We start from the raw sequence: 24,416 nt of genomic DNA, 5'->3' as shown, positions 1-24,416 counted from the left end.
TTTTCTGCCCTAGTGTTGCAGCAGCTTGCTTGGAAAGAAAGGGTAAGTGTATTTCCCGAAAACCATTCTTTTAATTAACCATTTAAAACATTATATGTGCATATATTAATTTGACAGTAATCGTTAACCACAGAACACAATATACTGTGTTGGTTGACACATGAACTCCTTGGTGCCATGATAAATTATATTAAGCGCTCAAGTTCTTTGAAATAGGAATTAACGTGGGTCCCGTGAACGCAGCAGTGGACCGGCTCGATTAGCTCTGTCTCCCACTGGTTGTCCTGTCTCCTGGCTGCAGACACGCCCAGGTGTTAAGGTCTGTAGTCTGTCGAGACCAGACAACCTAGCAGCGATGAGCTCATAGTCTAACTCTAGTAAAAGAGGGAATGGGGTCTCAGGACGTCTCGGGGAGCGAGGGCTGCCCTTTCTGCCAAATAGCAAACAACCAGACTGACACAGAAATCTTGCTGAGTGTAAGTACATACTCCCTGCGACTCATTAAAAAACTTCAACAACGGGAATTTCCTGACGTTCCCTCTGTCCCTGAACAGGACGATGAGCTTGTTTGTTTTCGCGACGTGAAGCCCGGCGCCACACATCACTACCTCGTTATTTCCAGGAGGCACATTGACAACTGTAAAACTCTCCAGGGGGACAACATCCCTCTAGGTGAGCGAGTCCCGAGCTTAAGTGGTGTATTTGTACTGCTCTTGATTTGCCCAGTGCTCTGACCTCACGTCAAAAAGCCACGAGTGTTGGTAGCGGTTCATTGGAGGAAGCTGAATCAGCAGTGTTTGGTTTATTAGGAGAATGTCACCCACTCTGAGACGTCACCTACTTGTAAATGCCAGGACAGTTCAGTTAGTATTGTCAAAGCTAGAAACTGGAGTCTTGATGATACTCAAAATTAAGAAGTATCAGTGACCCTCCAGTTGTTTGTGCTTGCACCCAAAGGAGTTTTAGTGTCTGGTGGTTCATACCTGTGTCAGTGAAGCCAGAATGTGGCACGTGGAAATGGCACCAAAAAGCCACTCACTGCATCTGAGGAGGTCGTTTCAAAGTGACAGGAGAAAGGATCCTCTCTGACCTAAGACATTTTGCACAAAATGATATGAGTAGACAGTCCTGAGGAGTAGAAACCTGAGCTCTTAAGCTCTCTCCTTCTCTTAAACACTAATGTAAATGTGTAAGCACACTGCAACTGTGAATGAGAGACTCTAGTTATTATCTTGTACTAACTGGATATAACTGAATGAATTTATCTTGCTGTCCTTAAGTACTGAGAATGTTTTTTCCCCATGAATTTCTAAAATCCTTGCTGAAAAGCAAAGGTGTACCTGAGATACTGTCCTTTGTGGACTTGCAAGAGTGAGATGAGTAATATAGCCTACTGTTCTTTTGTAATTTTACACAACAATCATTCTGCTGTCTACTCTTGTGTGCTGTCTTTTTGAGCAATTGAGGCTGTATGAATGGGCCATATCAATGTAATTTTTTTGTTGATAGTGGAGCGGATGAAAAAAATGGGAAGGAGTATACTGGAGAAGAATAAAGTCTGCGACCTAGATGACGTCAGGTAAATCATTTCCAATGTGCTGAGATCACCTCAGTTGTGACTCATAATTTTTAAAAGAATTACCCTGATGCTTTACGTCACAGGTCTTTTTCTGTGCAGGATGGGGTTTCACCTGCCTCCGTTCTCATCTGTTCCCCACCTCCACCTCCACGCTCTGGCTCCAGCCAGTAAGATGAACCTAAAGTCGCAGCTTCGCTACGGGCCGCAGTCTCACTGGTTCATCACAGTGAGTCTTCCACTATCTTTCATCACTGCAGCTCTGTATGGAGGCTTGAGGCTGTCTACAAAACATAATTTATTTACATTTTGTAGCAGGTTATCATAAATGACTAATTTCATTAATCACTAAATTATTCAATTACAAACAGCTCCTATAGCGATGAGTAAATGGGCCATGATCTCTTCCTTGTTGTGCCTTGTTTGTCTATTATTTTTTCTTCTGTATAAATGTGATTTATAAGAACTTTTAATTAGCACTACACCGAACCACAATATTGTGAATACTGTATAAGTTCCTTTTTCTGCTCTGTTGCAGGTAGACAACGTGCTTTCTCAGCTGAGGACTCGTGGCAAGGTCAAATGAAGAGCATCAACGTATTCAAAGGTGCAACAATCCTGTTTGATGTTGACAGGTTATTTCTTGTCATTCTGCCTCACCAACTGCAATTTTAAATCAGTTTTCCATCTGATTTAACATTGTTGTATTAATGAGTTGAAATGATGTACTGTATTCCTCCATGGTGTGTGTTGATTCAGTTGGGTGGAAGCCGTAAAACTTTTAGTTTCCACAAATAATTTTTAAAATGTCCTTTGAAATGTCATGCTGTGTAACTAGACCATTAACAAATTTCAGCTTTTTGAATATTTATTTTGTATTGAAATACAAACCTTGAACACTAATTTGAGTACTGATAACTGTTAACTGATATATATATAAAAATCGCATATGACATTAAAAAAGTAATTTATTGTACTTTTTTTCCATAACTAAGTTGGTATTTGTCAGGAAGGAACAAGCAAAATTAATTTCTTATTTTTCAAATAATTTCAAATTATTTTTGTTTGAATGTTAACTTTGTGTGTATGATTTGACATCTTATGTCATAATCTATCTGATGCACTGGGTTACAATATTTTTTTAATATTAAAATAATATAATATATATAATATTAATAAAAGATCTCGAGAAACTCCAAATAATGGGACAATGGCTCCTAATGTACGTCTTTGTTTCTCTGCCAGCACCTACACAAATGTCTGAGCAACACTGTTTGGAGGAAAAACACAGAATTCATTATGAGAAGACAAAAAACACAAACATTAGATTACCATGAGAATACTGGAGGTCCTAATGGGCCTGAACACAGCAAACAATGAAACAAGGGTTCCTATTAGATTCCATTAGTGCTTTTGAGATTATGTTCATTGGCAGTGTGTGCCAGTGGATGCACATCTGAAGGTTTCGTTGCCAGGTTTGTGTTCAAAATTTGGCCAAATCTGTGAATTTCCAATTGGACTGCTCAATAAGATATGGGTTATACATCTTTTTGTCCATTCACATGAAAGATGGCCCATTAGAAATTGACAGCTAGCTGTTTGTTTTCATTAAGCCACATCAGAGAGATAATTTACCTAAATTATTCAGTTATTTTTTTCAGATTGATTTGTATAATTAGACATAAGCAAATCACATCAATGTTATAACGAATTGTCTTATTTTTTAACTTCAAACGTTTTGTAACTTCTTCCTTTGTAAAAACAATCACTAAACCAGGATCCAATCTTTAAAAAAATCAGATTTAATATATTTTCCATTTTATTAATATACGTGTGTTAATGATGACAATTTGGTGTAGCCTATATTTCAGTTCTGAACAATATATCGTTCTTTTAAAATAAATTGCGGGATTACTTTTCATAACAAAGTACAGTGAGTCAAGATGCTTTACCAGTCACACTTTTCATAACAACATCAGTTCTTTCTGTTCACCACTTGATGTCACTAGTGTAACTTCATGGTGATTATTTTTTGTTTTAAGAAGGAGCAAGGTCCACATGCACCAATGGGACTCATAAGGTAACTTCCATCCTTTTTATTACTCAATTAAAAGTGATAAGGTAAGAAACATTAAAAACATATACAAAGTGTCACTTGCCAACAGGCATTTACCCTCAACTCTGTCTGCCACAGTCCATAATGTTGATGTCTGTCTGTTACCTCCCAGTTTGAGGGAGTCCCATGGTCACTTCCTCAAATTTAGCTATTTTGTTGTTTGATAACTTTCTTTTTTTAAATGAGAGAGACTTAAATGCCCATACAACATTAAGAGTATCATACAGCTGGTGCAGAGGGCCTAGTGACTACTGTGGAGCTGCTACTGACTGTTTATCTTCTGATGCATACTCAGAAAAAATATTTATATTTAATATGCACATTTTATTAAACAAGAACTTTCATTTGACAACTTACCAAATATTTTTTGTTGCACTTTAATTAAAAAAAAAGTTCCATACCTAAAACATAACTGTAGGCACAAAAACTTTTCTCAATGACACACAAACTTACCACCAGCCCACTCTTTTACTTTTTACTTTCATCATTTATATTGGGGAGTTTTTCCTCCTTCTCACCGAGGGTCTAAAGTTTGTTTGGGTGCTGTTTTAATTTAATGTTTTCACTCCAAAGAACATTTTAAATAAAGGTAAGAATACTCTCAAAGATTATCCACACATTTATTTCAGCCTGACGTTTTGCAAGTTTGTGCGTCAGTGCTGAGAAACATAGGACTCCGAGAGAAAAAAGCTATTCCAAGCACTGTCATCATGAACTTGCTGAAATGATGAAGAAGGTGCCTAAAACTTTAACATGTCATCAACAGCACATGTAATAAGTCTATTAGAAGCTGTCATACAGCATTCATAGCAAATGACAGCATTTCTCAGGACCAAGTTTTAACTTAAATCAAAACCTGCACAAACAACAAAACAACTTGTTGGTATGCCATCATCCCCGGACCTGTTTTCGATCATTGATCCAGTGATTAACTCCAGATTAGCCTACTTTAAATTTAATCTTTCACTTTCGATGAAGATGTCTGTGTTGGAGAAAGTTGAACTAAAGATAAATCAGTATCCCGGCACTCGCTGACCTGGCCAGTGACGTTAGATATTTGACATTCTACGCTGACGCGTCACCGCCGCCGCCGTGGTGTGGCCCCGCCCCTCCCTGCCGTCAACAACTGGATTCCAGCTATTTGTATTTTCATCGCTAGCCTGCTCACGGTGATTTACTGCGTTCGTAAAAAAACGAGTTAACCGACCTGTGTGGATATTTATCCATTTTCGTTTGCTTGAAACACACTCCATCGATAGCTTGTGCCGATGTGCAGCCAATGCGAGCTTAAGGACAGACGGGGAGCGGAGATAACGCCTTGCATACCGTCCTCTAGCCGCCTCTGAAACCAGCTAACACAGCTAACACTTCACTGGAGATAACGCTAACTGGCTGGCTGACAGCTGGTCCGGTTAGCTCGTGCCTTTAACAGTAACGTAGCAAAGATTTACTGGCTGAAACAATGAGTCGTCTCTGACATTGGTGAGTGTAATTAGCATGCCATTACTTGATAACAGCAAGGCGTTGCATGTCGTTTGTTTTTTTTACCTGCCTCAGCGTCGCTTTACGAGCTAACAGTGAAGGGCTAACCATCGGCTTGTTTGTAGCAGCAGCTGCACGGAGCCACGCCTGGACCATTTAAATCAGCGTTTTTTGGTTGATAACATCATATGTTACTTTGACAAGTCTACGTCAAATACCTTACTATGTTCAGTTTTATAGTACTCTACAGAATTCCACTGTTTTGGTTCACAGAGAGGACTGAGGCCCAGTTGGTTGTCACTGGAGTAACCAGAACCCGTAACTAGCAAGGTGGGTCTCTGTCGACCCTACGCTGGGGCCATAGAAGATAAGCGGGGGAACAGTTTTGACCTGCCAGAGCTGCCAATATGATGCCGGTGAGTGTACACAACCATTACTCTCCTAGCATAAAAAAAATCAGTCGATTGCCATCTATCGTTTCAAGATCAGTGCCTTCACAGGTATGGACTGGCCACTTTTGTACAAAATGAAAGCTGTGCGAAAGGTGGAAACTGTCAGGTGTCATGCTCTTCACAGGAGAAGCAATGAGAGCATGATCTTTGAATAGGGCACACCTAGCTTTTATTCTGTGGCATTTGGGATTCCTCATTCACGTGTGATAGGCATGTGGTTCCTCAGCATGAAATTATGAAAGAACCAGGTGTACATTAAGGGCACAGTTTGATTTCCACACAATCCATGCAACATTTCAAGCTGCAGGTTAAAACAAGACTGATATCTGTCCATTTATTTTTCCCACTGCCACTTCACTAACCTATAAGTGATATCGGTTCCTGTGGGCTTAATTTATGACTACTACAACTTTTTTTTGGGTGCAATATCTCTGTGACATGAGTCCATAGCTGCAGGACTTAAATTTTTCATGTTGATGATTACAGTGACTGAAACAAGGAAGCAGAAACACAAACAGTGCTTGTCACAACTTGATGAATAGGGATTGTGTTCTGTCTAAAGTCTATATGCCTTTAGTACAGGGAATAAAATATGCTTTCTTCACAAGATTAGACATGTTTTCAATGCTAGCAAATGTATGCAATTTGGAGCAAGTAGAATTACAATACTGTATATGGACAGTATAACTCCTCACCCTCTATCCTCTTTACAATGACAATGAATTTGTGTTGAATAATGCTGAAATGAAACGATCACTATATTTAAAGCCCTAGGTACAATCACAGAGCTATTTTAATTCAGTTGTTTTCCCTGGTGTTATTATTCAAGACACCCGCTGTAGCAAAGAATAGAACACCTGAATGGCAACTCTATCGCAGCAGTGCTATGTTGGGACCTCTTTTGTTTAGTTTAGTGCAGAGAATGCAGCGATAGACTGTGTGAGAAGTAATTTTAGCCCATTTGGCCTTAAGGGAGGGAAACATGAACTTAGATACAAGATAAGTTTACTGTAGGTTCAGTTAGGTGTCATCATGAATGGAGGTGATTCAGTCTCGGCCAGTTGTGTTTACTAATGATTGTGTATTTGTTGAGAATTCAGTATCACAGTGATATTTTGTTTCTTGTCATTAAAATAGATTCACAAGCACAACTTCAGGGAGTCCTATAAGTTTCCAGGAGTAAAAAGCACTCAATATTTGCCGTTGCCATCGACTTCACAGGACTGACTGTGACGGTATTCTTGGTGCACGTTTGTGCCCTGTGGCACCAACAGGCTATCAGAGTCAAAGAGCCAGTCGAGCAGAGAGGCAGCCTCCAACTCGGTTCTCGCGTGACTCCAGCAGCCAATGAGACCTTGGCAGATCTAGGTCTGTGTGGCTGCGTCGACTAATGCTCTGTTGTTAAGGGGAACTTTTGAGCTGAGTAGATTGTCAAGTAGCATTAATCTCACACAGTGGAGCTGGGCAGAGCGTGACTTACAGGAAAAGTATAGTAACATTGCATCTTATTGTCGCTTTCTCATTTTGGAGGTATGCTGGTTTATAATATCGTCAGCCAAGCCACCACAGTGATGGCATAAAACACACATCATTAAGTAAGTAAAATGTCATACATTTAATGGATGTAACTATTACTGTTAAGCCCCCCCCCCCCCCCCCCCCCCCCAAAAAACTCATTGCGAACAGATGAATGAAGAGTCAGTTATAGATTTATTTAACAACTCCCATCTGTTTTTTTTCATTGGTAAAATAACAATTCATTATTAATTAGACTTTATTAATATCTTCCTCTAATGCACATTAGTCAGCTTTCAGTCAATGGAACACATGCTTTTTTTAAACAGTTTATCAGGTACTTGAGGGTACATGATATATATAACACAATTATATGATACAGGTAAAGTATGTGCATAATCAGCAAATACAGCATCAGTGTTGTAATTGCTGATTCTCAAGAAGCCATTTCTTGAAATTATACTTAATTTAATAATAGGATGGGGACTCTCTAGCTGATTGTGGTACTGTGATACTTACCAAATAAAAATGCAAATTATAAATAAAATTAATATGTTACCTACTAGAATTATTCTGTAACAGCAAAGCCTCTGTAGTTAAAATTGTGTTGTCGAGGTCAGTGACAGCACAAAATGCCACAGATTTGTAGTCCTTCAGCATCTTCTTGAAATGTCAACTTTGTGCTTAGTTAAAGAAAAATATTTATATTTTTATATGTAACTCGTCTTATGGTTGTACAATGAAACAGCTGCATTTTTAATTCAGCTTTCAGAGAGCCTGGCTGGTTGGAGGGGACAGTTTGTTTCACCATCGTTTGTCATGTCATGACCTCATCTTTACTCCATATGGTTCAGTGCCATTTTTAGCCAGATGGGCAGTGTTTGGCATATTTGGGCTGCATGAACTGTCTAGATTACACGACACTCTCTGTTAGTCAAGGATGTTGAAGGCAACCTGCTCATGTCCCAGCGAAAGGATTTATGTATTACTATTTGTGTGTTTGTATCTGACCAGATGATTAAGCAAAGTCAGGCCTAATACTGGATCTTAGTGTGATAGTTTCTGATTCACACGTTTGGTTAAAATTATTTTACTCTTCCATATATTTCTTTGTCTCAATGTTAGCAGATAGGTTTAGGAGTTCCATTTATTTTGATTTATTTTCAACCTGGGGAATTTGAGAAAAGTCTGTGCATGGAAAAAAGGAGTTTTGAGTTCAAGTTTGTGCTCTCAGGAAACACTATTCCACCAGATCTGTATCCATCATTGTGGCTGCCTTTTTGTGAGTAAATGAGTGACAGGGATGGTGAGAGGAAATGACTGTTTGAATCATCCTGCTAGAGATCGAGCCAGCCAAGCATCCCCCTCCCTCTCAGAAGTTAAATGATGAATTCCCCCATCTCCAGACGATGCCCACTGTAGCATTATACATCAGGCAAGAGAGACGATGTATGTTTCTGGTCATGTACACAGCCAACATACAGTGTACAGATCATCTCTTTCTTGAATCTACATGAATGTGCCCTTACCTGCCTGCCAGTCATAGCTCTGGCCAAACAACTGTCATTAGCAGGGAGTTGTTGGTGCTGCAGCCACCAGCTCAACCCAGGGACACTTTTCCAAGAGAAGGACTTACTGGCACCCACCCACCACCCACACCCACCACCCTGTGATTCCCCCTCTCTCTCTCTCTCTCTCTCTCTCTCTCTCTCTCTCTCTTGCTGTTTTTTTCTCTCCAGCTCTATCTCTCTCTCTTCCCTCTCTCCCTCCCTCCCTCTCCGAATTACACATACAGCAAGTGTATTTTCCTCCCAAGTCTCCTCTGCAGCACTTTTCTAATGCACGCACCGCTGTCGGCTTCAGAGGTCTGCCCGGGATGGCGTAACAGTTAAGTCTCATGCCTGTAAAAGCGGCAGTGCTATGATGAAGAGGTTTGTGACTATAGTGTTGCGTGGCCTTGTTAGCCTCTCAAAAGAGAACCCCATTTGGGCAAAGGAGCACCACCGGCCACCAAAGAAGGAGGTCAGGAGGAAACGGAGGGCGGTCAAGAGAGTCAAGAGCATGGGCAGACGCAACTTAGTGAGGGCGGTTCGTATTTCTCCAGTGGTCAGTGAGCTGGGCCACTGGAGTTTCTTTTTTTCTGCACTGTCACTCTGAATGTATAGTCATATGATTTGGTAGTTTCTGTTGATGTGAAGGTATATTTAAGAATATTCTGTACTGGCTCTCTGGGACCATTTTCAATCAGGTGCATCATTGTGCCTGATTGGTTGATTGTGCTGATTGACAGTTTGTTTTCAAGGACATTTAGTAAAGGAGCCTGTGTTGTAGTACTACGAAAAATGTGTTTGTTTGTTTGTAGGAATGCAGTTTAGGATTGGCTGTTTTATATTTTTTGTTTTTATTTTTATTTAAATTTTTACATTACCTTTTTCGTGTATGTTATTTCGTACATTGAGCATGACTTAAAACTTAAATATAAATAAGAATGCATAGTATGTCCCCACACTAATTTCATATAACCTACAATTTCCACCAGAACAAATGGGTTTGGGATGTTTTGTGTTCACTATTGTTTATTCGTGTACTATGTCGTATCTTATTATGCAGATGCTAGCCCTCCAATATCCCTTGGGGATTAGCAAAGTAATTATCAGTAAAATATAACTAGTATCCAGTGTATTCACTTTTTTTTTGCCAATAATTCTCTGGCAGATCAGGTCCCAAAAATGACATCCATTGCTAGTCTATCTGGGTGTAGACTTATAGTTGGATGGTATGGATGGATGAATGGATATCTGTTGGGGTTGAAAGCCACAGCACCGACTAAGAATACGATATTTGCCTGTGCCTCGACTCCAGCACAATTTCATCTCCGTTGGTTTCGGAATTGGCCAAAACATGAGCATTTAGGATCATGATCGCTGAGTAGAAGTTGCAGAGGCTCCCAAGCACAAGTGATCAAACTGTTCTAGTGATGCTGCTGCAGAAAATGTCAATGAATCACACAGTTGCATCATTACAAAGGATGAGTCATTTTGTCTCGGAGGAAGGCCAGGACTAATAATCTATAGGTAACACAGCGACTAAAGCTAGATTATATATGACATTGGCATACACTGGCAATTATTGCAACACTACACATGCACCCTGAGGCCACATGTACAAACGCATGGTTCAGATTGCATTGAAGTGCCTTTTAAATTGTGCATTTGTACAATAATGCAGGTAAACATTCAATATTTGCTTTTCATCAAGCAAAGTAAATTGATTTGACAGCGTCGTTGTGTCGCTGAATGACCCCTTAAAACACTGAGTCATTCTATAAACACTGTAGACCGATATTAGTGGTTTGATTTTTGCCCTTTTGCAAGTGTTTTTCTTTGTTACATTTTTTCAGTGATTTGATTTGACACTGTCTTGTATAGCTGTGTGTAGAGGGCCTTATGTAAACAAAGTGGTGAAGCTGTTGGTCTAGAATAGGAGAGCAATTTGATAGTGTAAGTAATGCTTAATTTAAGTCTCAGTTGCTTGGTTAATTACTTTGAAGTTTTTTTTGGCTCAGACTCCTCCCTGTTATGGCATGTTGTTCAGCCAGGGAAGCACTTAGAAGAAATGTAAAAAGTTGAGCAGGTTAATAACAAGCTACTGAAATAAGGAGAATCAGGATTCCCCCTTTTCTACTCTGTTTACTGACAACTGGATGAACTCACATTCAACTTGCACGAAAGACATAACTTCATTTTGAACATCCCTCCAAAAATCATGACTTTGTTATTGATATTTTGTCCTTTTTCTGTTCTCTCAGTCCTGTTTTTCTGTAGTGACACTACACTGTAGCGAGCCTGTCACATGAAACAGGAAGGCACACCTCAACCACCCGAAGTGCTCTGTGCCACAGAAAACAATGAAATTCTGCAGAAGGAAAAACATTTCACGTAGATGTGCTTTAACACTGAATGTAGAACAGTTTACTCATGTGAAAACCAAACCAAATAACATCAGACAAAACAGTGTAAACAAGTTAAATGGAAAATCTCATCACATTTGTAAAACTGAATATCTTTTTGATGGCGTCAATTTTTCATCTGGTGAATTAGAATATTCTGATCAATGTGTGTACAGAGCCCTTTTATACTGGCTGTATTCAACCCAATTATTGATTAATATCATCAGAGGATCCAGAGTTGTTTACCAAATAACAAGTTGTCAAACTGTGAAAAAGATTTATTTATTTTTTACATTTAAAACCTAAATTCAATGGATCATCATTTTTTATGAATTACAGTATTAAAAACTCAGAACTCTCACTCAGTACTTTGCCATGACTGAATCTTATTAGATATGTTGTTATCAGCTCGGATTTGTTTTTTTGCCTTCTTCCAGCTTTCCTCCTTTAAGGGTAACATCGGCTATGTTTTGGAACTTGTTAGTCTGTGTGTGTGTACAGCTTTGAGATTACCACAAAAGATCTACTGTCCAGATAGATGATACTCACAGAAAATATTTGCTGATAGAGAAAATGGACACAAAATATTAATATGACTGATATAGTCAAGTCTTTAAGATGCCAAAAGCATCTGCATTACAAGTCCAGCTCAAATTCATGTGTTGTTTGTTTTGTTGTTTCTTATTTTAAACAAACAGCAGTCAAAAAACCATCTAGTTTACAATAATGTAAAAAAAATATTTTTTTGCATTTGAGAAGCTACAATCTTTGTGATTAACAGCCTATTACAAGTGTCTGTGACCTCGACAGTCTAATCAACTAAAGTGACATGCAGCTAACTGATGCTAATTTCCTACGGTTAAACTCTTACCTGTTGTCAGGTTAATAACATTTCTGAACAGCACTGTTTATGTTGGCCAAATCTCTGTATCATTTCAATGATCGATTTGTGATTATTTGCACAAACATGTCATGTTTAATACTGTGTTGGCCACCCACTAGTGGTCCAGACAGTACTGATACTTATTCCTAGAATATATCACAAAAACCCCCAATAATAAATAGATATTTCCCATCTGTTTGTTGATTTTATGTCAGTGAGTGGGTTAATCAATCAACCAGTCATTTCAGCCCTTGTATTCAAGCTGAATACGCAAACTGTTGCAGGCGGTGCCAAATGGACTAGTTCAAAGGTCATATACATTGTACAGCCACATTGCCTTGTCACAATATTACTTGGCTGATAGCAGTCTGATAGCTGCAGGTACAAAGTAACACTTCGACTCATTATACTTTCAAGATATAGGATGAAGTTCACTTGAGTCCTAATCCTATACACCATATACTGCCTTCAAGCTTTGACATTTAGCTGTTTAGCAACTTGCATTTAGGAGGGTATATGTGGGATAGGATTTAGGAAGATTTGCAGTTTCCTCATGTTTCAACAAAGTCACCACATCTTGAAGGTGATTTGTTAAGAAGGTAGAAGGGACTGTGTGGTCTCTGCTTTTACTGTTAGATGAGTGCAGACAGAAGCATGTGAGGGCTTGCATTGCTATGTCTTACTTCACTGTGTATGTTAAACGCTATGGCAGGCCTTAGTCATAGTAAACAGAAATGTGGCAGGCACAGGCATGAGTCCACCAGCAGCTCACAGACGGGGCCGGGGGACAGCAAAGTGTCGGGCGTCAGAATGGTGGGCTTTGCACAAAAATGGTTTAAGCATTTCTTGTTCATTCCATATGTCTTTATATTTTGATACAGAACATTTTAAGTTATCTTTATTTCTGCTGGTAACATCTGCCACTGTAATAACTGCCACTTTTTATGTTTTCATGATTTTTATTCATATTTAAATCTTTCATGTTCTAATGTTATGTGATCGTCTTTTTTGCTATATTTTATTTACTGTCAGTGGGATCATCTTTGTTATTCCTCTTTTAGATGATATTGACGGTGTACCTCAGTGATGGGGAACAGGCTGTGACTGAGGTGCCCATCACCCCTGAGACGACGTGCCGCGATGTCGTCGAGTTCTGCAAAGAGCCTGGCGAGAGCGGCTGCCACCTGGCTGAGGTCTGGAGAGGCAACGGTAAGAACTGGATCAAGCTGTGCTGCTTGTTATGTAGCCTGTTTATCTGCTGCAGAGCACAAATTTACCAAAAAAATCAGAACTGCAAGGGATTCTTCTTCCTCTCTTGTCGGAAGCGGTGTTCAGGGCCCTGCCATGTTATAGAGATAGAACAGAGGGTGACACAAGTAATGCGTGGAGGTGAAGTAATCTGAAACTTATCACTGAGCTTGACACTTCACTTACATGCACAAGAGTTTAATTTAGCCTTTGGCTTTCCTCATTAATGTAAAACAAGCACTCTATTAAAGAAAGTTCAGGTGTCGAACAGGGCCATGCTTGACTACCTGAGAGGAGGAAAAATCATGGAGAAGCCATAAATAAGACACAAGTTTCACACCCTTAAAGAGAAGTAAGGCATATATTAACACAAATACATGTTCCCATTCCCATCAGCTGTTACCAGACTCGAATAATTCACTTCAAGTTTAAATTTGTAGGTCAAAAAAGGGTTACGTGCCAGCACTGTCTACAGCACTGTCACAACAGATTCCACTCGGTCCAAACGATTTGGTCCCATCACCATCGTCGTGCTGACACGCCCGGTGTTATCAGCGTTTTTTGCTGAGGGGCCACTCCGCTGTTGAAAACAACATCCCAGCCAAGAGCTTTATTAACCCACGTTATGCAATCATGTTCGGCTGGTGCCTGACAATGCAGCCGTCAGCCCCCGAAACCTCCTAAAACCTCTCTGTCTTTGTCTCCATCTCTTTGTCTCTCAGTCTCTCTGTGCATACAGCAATACTGTCCACTTGAAATGCAAAAAAAAAATAGCACACATAGTTATACATCAATCTCAGTAAAGCCAGGCTTCTTGGGGATTTTACGGCTTGGTTTTATTTTGAAAACTTCATCAAAAAATTCAAATACACAAACAGATTATAGCATGAATTTGCTCAGAAAAATGTATTTTCTTTTTGTTATTTTTTCATTTATTGTAATTGTCAACCAGATAATAGAAAAAATGCACACACACTTCCCCTTTACTGCAGTGCTGCTGTGTTTGCATTGGCCTGCAGAGAGGCACCTGTTCTGTCGGTGAGTTAACTTAACAAAGGCAACAGGTAAAACAAATCGATCACCAACATCATCCTTGAAAGCATGTGGCAGGCTGTACTGATGCTGTATTGATACTGTATGTGTCCCAAAGACATCCAACACAAATCGGAGCAAAACTTAGTCTTTGATACAACAGAGAACAGGAAACTGTTGTTCACTTTGCTTTTAACTTAAAACACAGAATTTCCGTTTGACCTCCTGACCAGTGGATCTGACTAATCAGTCTATTTCCCCTTCTCTTTAACTGCCTCTGCAGAACGAGCGATCCCCTTCGAGCACATGATGTACGAACACCTGCAGAAATGGGGGCCTCGGAAACAAGAGGTCAAGTTCTTCCTCCGGCATGAAGATTCACCAACTGAGGGCAGCGATCAAGGTGCGTACTGTCCCGGCCTCCTCTGCCAGGAGGTTTCTCTGCTCGCCGTGTAGACTCTCCCTGAAGGAGGGTGGAGTACAGGGTTGTCAGGGAATTCCTGACACCTGTTCTGGCTGGCTGCTCAGCTATGAATGCTGCTGTCAGTCTGTGTTTCTGTTTCTCTCTCTGGAATCTATTAGTCTTTTGGATTAAGGTGTGTTTGCATTCTTGCTTTTGGTGTAAGTACATTTTACCCTCATGCACCAAACACACCAAAGATAGTCATACCTAAGCAGCTTATTAGTATCAATCTTCTTAAGTTGGGTTAAAAAACAAACCATGTGTGGTCTTTGTTTTTACTTTGAACCACTGAACCAATGTAGTTTTTATGTGCGAAAATAAAAGTTTAATTGATGTGTCATGGGGCATGTCAAAGGAAAAAATTATCACCCCATTTTCACACACGTACACTGCATTAATACAAATCTTTTTGCGTTTGTGCTTGGATGCAGTACAGCCACGTAAAAGGCCAGGTGTAAAATGCACCTAAGCTTAAAATCAATCAAGAGACCACAGGACCAGAGACTAACCAGGACACATTAGTTTAATTTAAGTCAGATGTATAGAAGAATTACACACAAAGTTAACTGGCAGTAGGGAAACACACTCGCTGCGATGTGATCCTTTCTCTCCTTCATGTTTGATATAAATTTAGAGTTCAACTGAGAGAGAACATTCCTGTAGCAAAAGTACCATGAAGGTATCCAGTGATTTTTTTTTTTTTTTTTTTTTAAATACAGCACAAGTGGTCAGTTTTCTGTCTTTCCTGTGACGTTTTAAATCATTAATTCTCATCTTTCCATCAAGCTTGAGTTAGGTGGCTTTAGTCAGCATTGCTTGTCCCAGTTCTTAATTCCATCTGTCATGTGCAATCATGTCAGTGAATTTTCAAACCATTCCTGACAATAGCTGTTGTCTCTGAATCTGCACTTGTGTGCACACTCGTCTGTGCACACTTGTGTGTCTCTGCCCCGCCGGTGTTTGTGATGGTGACTGTTTCTTTTTGCAGGGAGTCAGCAGTCTCAGGATCAGACGAGCCGCAGAAGTGGAAACACTGGAGAGAAGCACAATGAGAATGGGGTGAGACTTAATTAGCATTATCTAAATGGTGCTAAAATAGAAATGTACTTGCAATAACTTAATGAGTTCTGGTGCCCCCTTCCATGCATAGGTTAGGGATGTAATGAAAGTAATATATAAGTTTATAATATAAAATGGTATAATGCAGTATGAGCTTTTTTTTATTGTTTTAAAAAAAGGGGGGGGAGGGGTTGTTACTCAGTTAAAATGTATCAACATGGAATTGACAGGGAAAATTGTTTGAAATTCAGTTTTCCCAAAATACATTTTATAAGGTTTTTAGATGTTAGGATTAGCAATATGTTGAAGTTCAAGTTTGACATTTTATTGGCTTTCTTATACCAACATAAAGGAGTGGTTGGCTCTGTTTTGAATTGTTTGTGCATTACAGACTTCAAAGCAAGTATTAATAAATGGTCATTTTTCTTCCACTGAGCAGACGTCAGCTGACGTCATTACACTACATAAGCATCTACAAGTAGTATGTTTACTGTGACAGCATTTTAGTTTGTCATTGTACAGCACAATAGTGACATAATATCACATTTACATTACATTTACTCATTACATTTACAACTGCTTTTATCCAAAGTGACTGCCAAGTGAGGAACAGCACTCATGCATCAGTACAGTAGGAGACTTTGGAGGAAGTAAATACTAAATCTGTTCAACAGAGTTAGGGTGTTAGATGTGTTAGGAGAGGAGGTGCTGTTGGAAGAGATGAGCCTTCAAGAGATTCTTGATGACAGAGAGGGACCCCCCCCTGCTCTGATGGCATTTGGTAGCTTGTTCCACCATCAGGGAACCACAAATGAGAACAGTCTGGGATTGCCTTGTGTGTAGGGAAGGTAATGCCAGACGATGTTCCTTGCAGGAACACAGTGGCTGAGAAGGAGCACATGACTCGAGTCTCTGGTATGAGGTAGATGTGTTTATGTCTGTGGATATATAATGATTTTGATATTGAGCTGGTTTTTGAGAGTAACCTCACAGACCCTGGTTTTTCCAGACGCTGTTGATGTTTTCAGTGTCAGGTGCACCCATTTCTGTGCATGTTCATCTCTAGCTGTAGGATGTGTATGTTAAGAGATGTGAATGACTCTGATAAGAGCAGCCTCTGGCATGGCATCCTTTCTCTCTCTGACCATCTGTCCCAGATTTCACAATAGGAAAGTGTTGCGGTCAAGGAATCGTAACTAATTCAACCTTAAGGGTGGAGGGTAAAATCCAGCACAGCAGGAGATGGAGAGGTTTTTGTTTTGTGAAAAAAAAATTATAGCAGTGTAGTACAAGAGCAGCTAGGAGCCATTCCTTTTATTATCCTTTTTTGTGTCGAGGTAATACATATTTGTATGGATCTAGATATCAGCTATTGATCCACTCTCAAAGCGACAGTCTCTGTTTAATCATGTTAATAACCTATAAAACCCACACCATGCCATGACAAGTAAAAACATCTATTTAATCATCACCATTCGTCCACTTAAAGAGAACGACATTTCTAGCGGCATGGCCGGCTCCTCTTAACCTCCCGAGTGCTGAGGCTCATTTGTGTCCGAGTTTCTTCCTAATATCTGATTTAGAGGATTATATCAGTCAGCCTGCTGGATGATATAACGGTCCCTAAGAGGATCATTGCTTTGGCTTTTCCACGGGCTGCTGCCCAAACCCCAGGGGCTTTCTCTCCACCAAGCAGAGCCGATCATCCTCTGAGAGGGACGCTGCCTTGTAAAGAGCAGAGGTGCCTCAAGGGAACACTACAATGATTGCACTTATATTCAATGCTTTTTTCTTTTTTTTAATATATATATCACAAGTCGTAGCCTCCATAATTGATGATGACAGGTTATTGGCAGTACTGAAACATCTCATTTCATTTGCCAAGATTTGAAATGATTAGTCAATCAACAAAAAAAGGAATGAATGAATCAGCAGCTATTTTGATAATCAATTAATTGTTTCAGTGTGTCTTTTTTTTTCAAGACAGATTACCAAACATTCTCTGGTCCCAGCTTCTTAAATGTGAGGATTTGCTTGTCATATATGATGGTTAATTTAATAATTTAATATTGTTGGGTACGAAAAAGGTGTAAGCAATTTGAAGACACTGAAATAGTGTGATGGGGTTTTTTTATGGGTTATTTCGCACACGGATAAATTAATAGAGAAAATAATCAATATATAATCGAGAATTTAAATTATTGTTATGTGCATCAATAGGTATTTTATGGTTATGTCCATTTCAGTTAATCTGCAGTTTTTTGTCTTGATGAACCGTTTAATCTTTTGGTCTATAAAATGTCATGTAACAATTAAAGATGCTGATGACAATTTCCTCCAGCACAAAATATTTGTTTTCAGTTTCCTACCTGACACAAGATGATTTGATCATTAAAGTAGTTGCTGAAAATTATCTGTTGAGCATTATTGCATGAGTAATAGTTAGGAGTAACTTGTGATCATTTTGATAATATGACTTATTTTAGCCATAATCAATTAGCTATGTACAAATCTGTGCAGCTAGTGGATAGGTTTATGTGCTCCCTCCTCAGCTCTCTCTCTCTCTTTCTCTCTCTCTCTTCATGATCTGCTCAGTTGGGTGTTTCTCCAACCTCCTCTTCATCACTGTCTGAGGGCGTGTGTGTCTGTTTCTCCCTCGGGTGAATTGTCACTGAGTGCATTAGAGCGTGTGTGTGTGAACACACGCCAGTGCGCCCCCCCCACCCCCACCCGACCCCCACCCCATCTCCATCTCTATCTCTGTGTGGGTTGACTCACCCTGGACATTCTTGTATCTAAATGCCTTAACAAATGCCAGGTACGACAACAATGTCTGAGCTGTAGATGCTTTGCTGCTTGTCCTCTGAGATGAGATGAGGTATGAGATGTACACGATTGTTTCTTTACTTCACAATACTTTAAAAGGCAAATTAATCCCGAAAAGAAGCATGTTTTATTCAGACGAGATGAGTCACAGATGTCTGCCGCTTCTAATTCAGTAAGAGAAGTGCATACAATATTTTTGCCTTTTGCATGTCATGTTTAATTCACCTTGATTTAGTCATCTGTCTCCTGCTTTTTACCCAAGCACACACTTAACATACACTTAAAATAATTCATTTCTATTTTCATGTCGCCATCGTTCCTATGCCTCAAATCTCTTCACGTTTAAAAAATGTCATATCCGAACCACCACTCTACATTCTTCAGTGTGACATTTCCTGCATCGTCTCCTCTCTCCTCCCTTTTTGAACACTCTTCCTAAAGGCAAAAGTCTTGGAGCGCTTCAGCATTTCAGTACCGCTTGTAGTTTGGAGGACTGTATTCACTGCTCACTCAGTATGCTGACTGAAGCAACTGCTTTTGTGAAATTCAGATATCTGTAGGATGGTGGTTTGAGGGGAAAAACAGAATTGAATTTGATAGCAAGTCGTGCTTTACTCTGCGAGCTCTGCAACAAGACATGGGTGCTGATTTCTGGCTGAAGAAGAGAATATCATCTGAACTGTTTCTGGTGGTGAACCTTTTGTTTTCATGTCTAGTTGAGCCAGGTTTATTATTACTGCTAATGTGCCTTTCTGAAGGCAGATAACATCTTCAGATTGCATGTGTAGCTGTCTTTGTCTCAGTTTGGTCTATACTGTATGAACCTTGTTACTATTAGAAGTATAATGCTTAGTTGATTAATCAGTCAATTGATTAATAGAAAAGTAATTTTCCTCGTTCCAGCTTCTAAATTGTGACGGTTTTCTGTTTTGCTTTCTCCTCTGTGACACTAAACTGAATCTATAGATTGTGGACCGTTGGTCGGACAAAACAAAAGCTTTAATTACGTCAAATTGACGTTTAGAAAACTGTGATAGTTTGTTTTTAAATTATTTTCTTATATGTAATAGATCGTACACAGATCATAGAGGCTACTTCTTGAAATGGCAACAATCTGTGTACAAACAATACGTATATCCAGTCATCAGAGTGGTGGTGTCTAGTGTCACGAACGGTCACTGGAGGATCTGTCTTTAAGAAAGTCTCATGTAGATACAGTACAGATTCCCAATAAGAAGAAGGTAAGAGTGGACACCATATCTAACTAAACACTAAAGTCAGATTCCGGTTTTATTTTGCCGTAGCAAAGTAGTCTTGTGGTGTCTCTATGCATTTGTGTAATGCAGCGACCTTTGTCTGGTGATGATAGACAACAGCTCTGTGTTCTCTATCCCGTGCGATGCGATATGAAGTGTTTGCCATGTTTACAAACACCAAATGACACATTGCCCTCAGAGCCTCAGACTCTCCTTCTAACTAACGGAGTCTCATCACAATTAATGTCCCATCATAATGATCTTTGGAGCCGTGTTGTGGAGGAAGCAGAGCCTGACTGTTTGACCCTCTGGCGTTCGAATTCACACATCTTTCAAAATCATTTCTGCAAATGGCTTTTTGCGTAACTAGTGTTTTTGTACTTTGTTTTTGTTTTATTCTTATCCAACATTTTTAGCTTATGCAACTTTTTATGTCGGATGTACTTTTCTATTTTTACTGTCCTGCATATTAGTCTTAAAAGTGCTACTATAACAAAAATAAGTATTGTATAATAGTGTGAGGAATCTGCACTGCATGGGCTCTCATGTTTGAGTTCTACAAACTACCATTTATATGTTGTAGGTATTGCTTGTAAAAATTGAACTATTCACCTGTTAGCTTTTACTCAGAGCTGCTAAATGTTGTTTTGGCTGAAGGATGAGTCATGTATCCTTATTTCATCGTACACATAGCACCTCCCATAGGGCAAAAAAAATATTTGTTGGGTCATACACTGGTTGAGATCAAACCGCTTTTAACATGAGGAGGATAAAGCTTAAACGTTTGGGCTGATTGCACAAACTTTAAATTTGTGTTTGTCCTCAAAACATGAACTAAAACCCTCAGTGGTGTTTAAATGAACGGATGACCCAGCACCAACAAGCACAACCTCACTGCTGGAAATGTTTAGAAATCCTTATTTATCTGCCTCAGAGAGGATGTCAGTGTCTGAACACTGCTCAGATTTTAGAGATTATGATTTCTTGACCCGTCTTGACCTGTTCGTGTGTGTGTGTGTGTGTGTGTGTGTGTGTGTGTGTGTGTGTGTGTGTGTGTGTGTGTGTGTGTGTGTGTGTGTGTGTGTGTAGGTGGGGAATCAGCGTGTGGAGCTCACACTGTCAGAGCTGCAGGAGATGGCCACACGGCAGCAGCAGCAAATTGAGGCTCAGCAGCAGATGCTTGTTGCAAAGGTAACGTCCTGTCTGCATTCTTTTGTCTTACTATGAATCATCCCCCTGAACATGTCAATGGTCTTTCATTCAAACTATGCTTCTTACTAATAAAATAGCACATGGAGGTGATTTGACATTTGTGGATGCCTGAACTGATCTAATTAGTGCTGGGAAACAGAGGAATCGAATGAGGCAATTATAGAGTCAAATATTCATAGATTATATCTTAATCAAGAGACATGGCAGACTTTACATCGAAGTGCGACTATCATAGCTTGCCACCTTTCATGTGTTGCATGACAAACTGCACATAGGTGATAAGAAAGGTGCGGTCGGACTAATGTTGTGTCATGTAGTCTGATCCCACAGACACAGATTAGGCAGTTCAAGGCCTCAACAGGCCAGGTGAGTTCAGGACACAGCCTTGAGGCTTTCTGTTAGACAGGAAATGGACTCCTGTTGTACTACTCTGATCTTAAGAGTCCCATCATGACCTGAAACACAGGGCACTTACGTAACAAACGAGTTGGGAAGCCATATGAGTCACAGTGTGGGGATTGTCCAGTCTGTCAGAATTTATACTTCAGTCATTAGAGGAACACGTGCGCACACATTAGTGTCCTCCAGTGTCCCATTTATTCAGCAACATCGAACACTAAGGATACTACTTTCTCTAAATACTTACAGCTCTGCAATGCTTATAAAAGTAGATTTCTTCTTTGTGTTGGGCGGCAATACCTCCACACGAACAATCTACCTTTCAGTCTTTGTGGTTTTCCAGGACACTAACACAGTCTGACCACCGTGCTTGTGGTGGGTTGATCAGTCATACAAGCTGAAGCCCACTGTAGAACCGTCGATAGAAAGATTATTTATTGCCTTTGTTGTGGCGTCTGAGAAGTAGGCCCACTTGAAGCCCTGCAGTCATTTGGAAACCTGGGCCTGTCATTTCCTATTTTAGGACCTTAACTGGAGCAATTCTCAGTTGGGAAGAGAGATGAAGTCATCTGACCCTTTCTTCAGCCTTCAGACAGTGTTGACACAGCACAGCGTTTCACTTAGTTCATACAGTAGGAAGATTTAGCCCAGTTGTAGGGCATGTATGTCACAGAGATATCTTCCTCACCTTGCTGGTTTTATATTCATGCAGGTGTTCTTATTTTTGACTCATAAACATACAAGCATTGAACAGATGAAATATTTAAAAGCATCTGTCTCTAGTATTTCTTTCTCTTTCTTTCTTACTCTTTGCACTGCTGGATGCAGTTGACATCAACCGTGAAAACCTATTAAATCTCTGTCTTGTTCTCTAAAGGAGCAACGTTTACGTTACCTGAAGCAGCAGGAGCGGCGTCAGCAGCAAACTGTTTCTGAAAGCGAGAAGCTACAGAGGCTAAAGGAACGTGTGGAGAACCAGGAGGCAAAACTCAAGAAGATCCGGGCAATGAGAGGCCAGGTGGACTACAGCAAGGTTATCAACGGCAACCTGTGTATGTATACTTTTGTACAGTATGTAATGACAACTGTAGGTATGAGTTCATGAAATTCATGTACTTGCTCACATTTGAATTGAAATATAATATATAATAAAGAATAATGGAAAAAGCTCACGTAAAGATGAGGACCATGGATGATTCACACATTTTCACAGACTGAATGTATGAATATCTCAAACCTTATGAAACGTCACTTTTGGCTGATTTAAAATCCAAAACCTTGTTTTGAGAACTGATCTTTTATGTAAATGGTTTTTCAGAAAGGAACCATTTTCTTACTTTTTATGAATCAGAGTCAAGGATTAAGAAAAAAGCAGTCTAGACAGGAAGAATCTATCTATCTATCTATCTATCTATCTATCTATCTATCTATCTATCTATCTATCTATCTATCTATCTATCTATCTATCTATCTATCTATCTATCTATCTATCTATCTATCTATCTATCTATCTATCTATCTATCTATCTATCTATCTATCTATCTATCAAGCCTTTGAGAGACACTGTCATTGTCAAGATGAATTTCTAACAAAATAGACGCAACACTGAGATTAAGAGTGACCTGACGTGATTGTTTCATTCTTCACATGCAGCTGTAGAGATTGAGCAAGTTAGCGGCCTGTTCCAGGAGAAGCAGGCGGAGTTACAGGCGGCTGTGCTGAGGGTGGAGCAGCTCAGCCTGCAGCTGGAGGACCTGCGGAGGGGGAAGCTCAACGGCATACAGACCACACTGGGTGGCCAAGTGACCGGCACTGCAGCACTAGAGCTCCGTAAACTCTATCAGGAGCTTCAGGTACTGAGTAGGAGAAATAAAGTGAAACATCTAGTGAATGCTTTTATAGGCTCTGTTATGTTTACTTTACCCCTGGTTACATTGATAGCAGTAATTATTATTCCAGTGAGTCCACACGTGTTTGCATCCTCATTTCTCATCCTCAGATTCGGAATAAGTTGAACCAGGAGCAAAACAGCAAGCTACAGCAGCAGAAAGAGCTTCTGAACAAGCGCAACATGGAAGTGACACTCATGGACAAGCGCATCAGCGAGCTGCGGGAACGCCTCTACAAGAAAAAAGCTGAGGCACGTCAAAAAGAGAACCTCCCTGTAAGACTAGGAGCGCTTAACACGTTTCCTTTTAAGATTGTTTTGGCTGAAATGCTTCTGACAAAAGTCATTGTCTCTTTGCAGTTCACTTCAGACACTCCACTTTTTTTTTTTAAGTAAAATGAAAATTTTAAATTATTCTGGCTTTCCAAGTCTTCCTTTCAACAAGTTTGACACTTTTCTGACTGTCCTCTTACAGCTGAACAGAGCCAATGGGCCTCCGTCTCCCCAGCCAGCTCCTGGGACCCTGGGCCGCGTTGCTGCAGTTGGACCGTACATCCAAGTCCCTGTACCGGGGCGTCAGGAAGGAGGCTACACCATACCACCTGATCCACTGAAGCCTCAGACTCTGGGTGTCAATAATCAAGCCAACCATGGCCGCACTAAGTCAGGTTGGTTTAGTCCCACAAAATTATATGTGTAGTGCATATTTAAAATGCAGGAAAACTAAGCACAGCTGTAGTAGTGGATACCAGGTGATACACTGTATGTAGCAAGTTTTTATTGAAAATCTGATTTCATTTCTTGTCTGTTTTCCTCATTGAGAAAGCAAGAACATGAACAGTTAAAGTAGGAAACAGCAGATGAGAAGATAACTCCTGCATTCAGTTAGCTTGGATAAACGTAGTCCCAGGGGCAGAAGTCTTGCACCACTACACATTCAATACATCTTGCATGAACACCTTGTGACTGAAATTCCCTCCTGGGCCCCGACTGTTGCTCCGTTCCCTTCCTACCTGACTTCTCAGTGGATTCTCCGCCTGGACTTGATTTCTGTAATTT

General features: G+C 40.0%; 2 protein-coding genes across 5 annotated transcripts in view; both read left to right on the top strand.

The window, feature by feature from the left end:
- Nucleotides 1-280: 280 nt before the first annotated feature.
- LOC130187181 (adenosine 5'-monophosphoramidase HINT3-like) lies at nucleotides 281-2,799 on the top strand. 2 transcript variants are annotated; one of them, XR_008830407.1, is made up of 5 exons: nucleotides 281-476; nucleotides 555-672; nucleotides 1,510-1,579; nucleotides 1,663-1,805; nucleotides 2,115-2,136. XR_008830407.1 is itself a non-coding variant. In XM_056404563.1 (5 exons), the coding sequence occupies exons 1-5, from the start codon at nucleotides 390-392 to the stop codon at nucleotides 2,160-2,162; spliced, it is 450 nt and encodes a 149-aa protein (XP_056260538.1). In that variant the 5' UTR covers nucleotides 285-389; the 3' UTR covers nucleotides 2,163-2,799. The 2 variants fall into 2 exon arrangements, 1 of the variants encoding a protein (XP_056260538.1); XM_056404563.1 differs by having other exon boundaries at nucleotides 285-476; nucleotides 1,679-1,805; nucleotides 2,115-2,799.
- A 2,002-nt stretch (nucleotides 2,800-4,801) lies between these two features.
- ppp1r13bb (protein phosphatase 1, regulatory subunit 13Bb) overlaps nucleotides 4,802-24,416 on the top strand; it is a 28,524-nt gene continuing 8,909 nt past the window's right edge. For 2 of the 3 annotated variants that reach the window (XM_056405568.1, XM_056405565.1), the window contains exons 1-10: nucleotides 4,802-5,174; nucleotides 5,448-5,590; nucleotides 13,035-13,182; nucleotides 14,537-14,656; nucleotides 15,705-15,775; nucleotides 20,947-21,048; nucleotides 22,346-22,520; nucleotides 23,123-23,322; nucleotides 23,469-23,633; nucleotides 23,833-24,025. In XM_056405568.1, the coding sequence (XP_056261543.1) occupies nucleotides 5,582-5,590; nucleotides 13,035-13,182; nucleotides 14,537-14,656; nucleotides 15,705-15,775; nucleotides 20,947-21,048; nucleotides 22,346-22,520; nucleotides 23,123-23,322; nucleotides 23,469-23,633; nucleotides 23,833-24,025 (1,183 nt within the window). In that variant the 5' untranslated portion in view covers nucleotides 4,802-5,174; nucleotides 5,448-5,581. The remainder of the gene's footprint in view (nucleotides 5,175-5,447; nucleotides 5,591-13,034; nucleotides 13,183-14,536; nucleotides 14,657-15,704; nucleotides 15,776-20,946; nucleotides 21,049-22,345; nucleotides 22,521-23,122; nucleotides 23,323-23,468; nucleotides 23,634-23,832; nucleotides 24,026-24,416) is intronic. The other variant, XM_056405566.1, reaches the window with a different exon arrangement.

This window comes from Seriola aureovittata, chromosome 19, assembly GCF_021018895.1.
Source record: "Seriola aureovittata isolate HTS-2021-v1 ecotype China chromosome 19, ASM2101889v1, whole genome shotgun sequence".
NCBI lineage: Eukaryota > Metazoa > Chordata > Actinopteri > Carangiformes > Carangidae > Seriola > Seriola aureovittata.
This window is presented reverse-complemented; position numbering and strand designations above follow the sequence as displayed.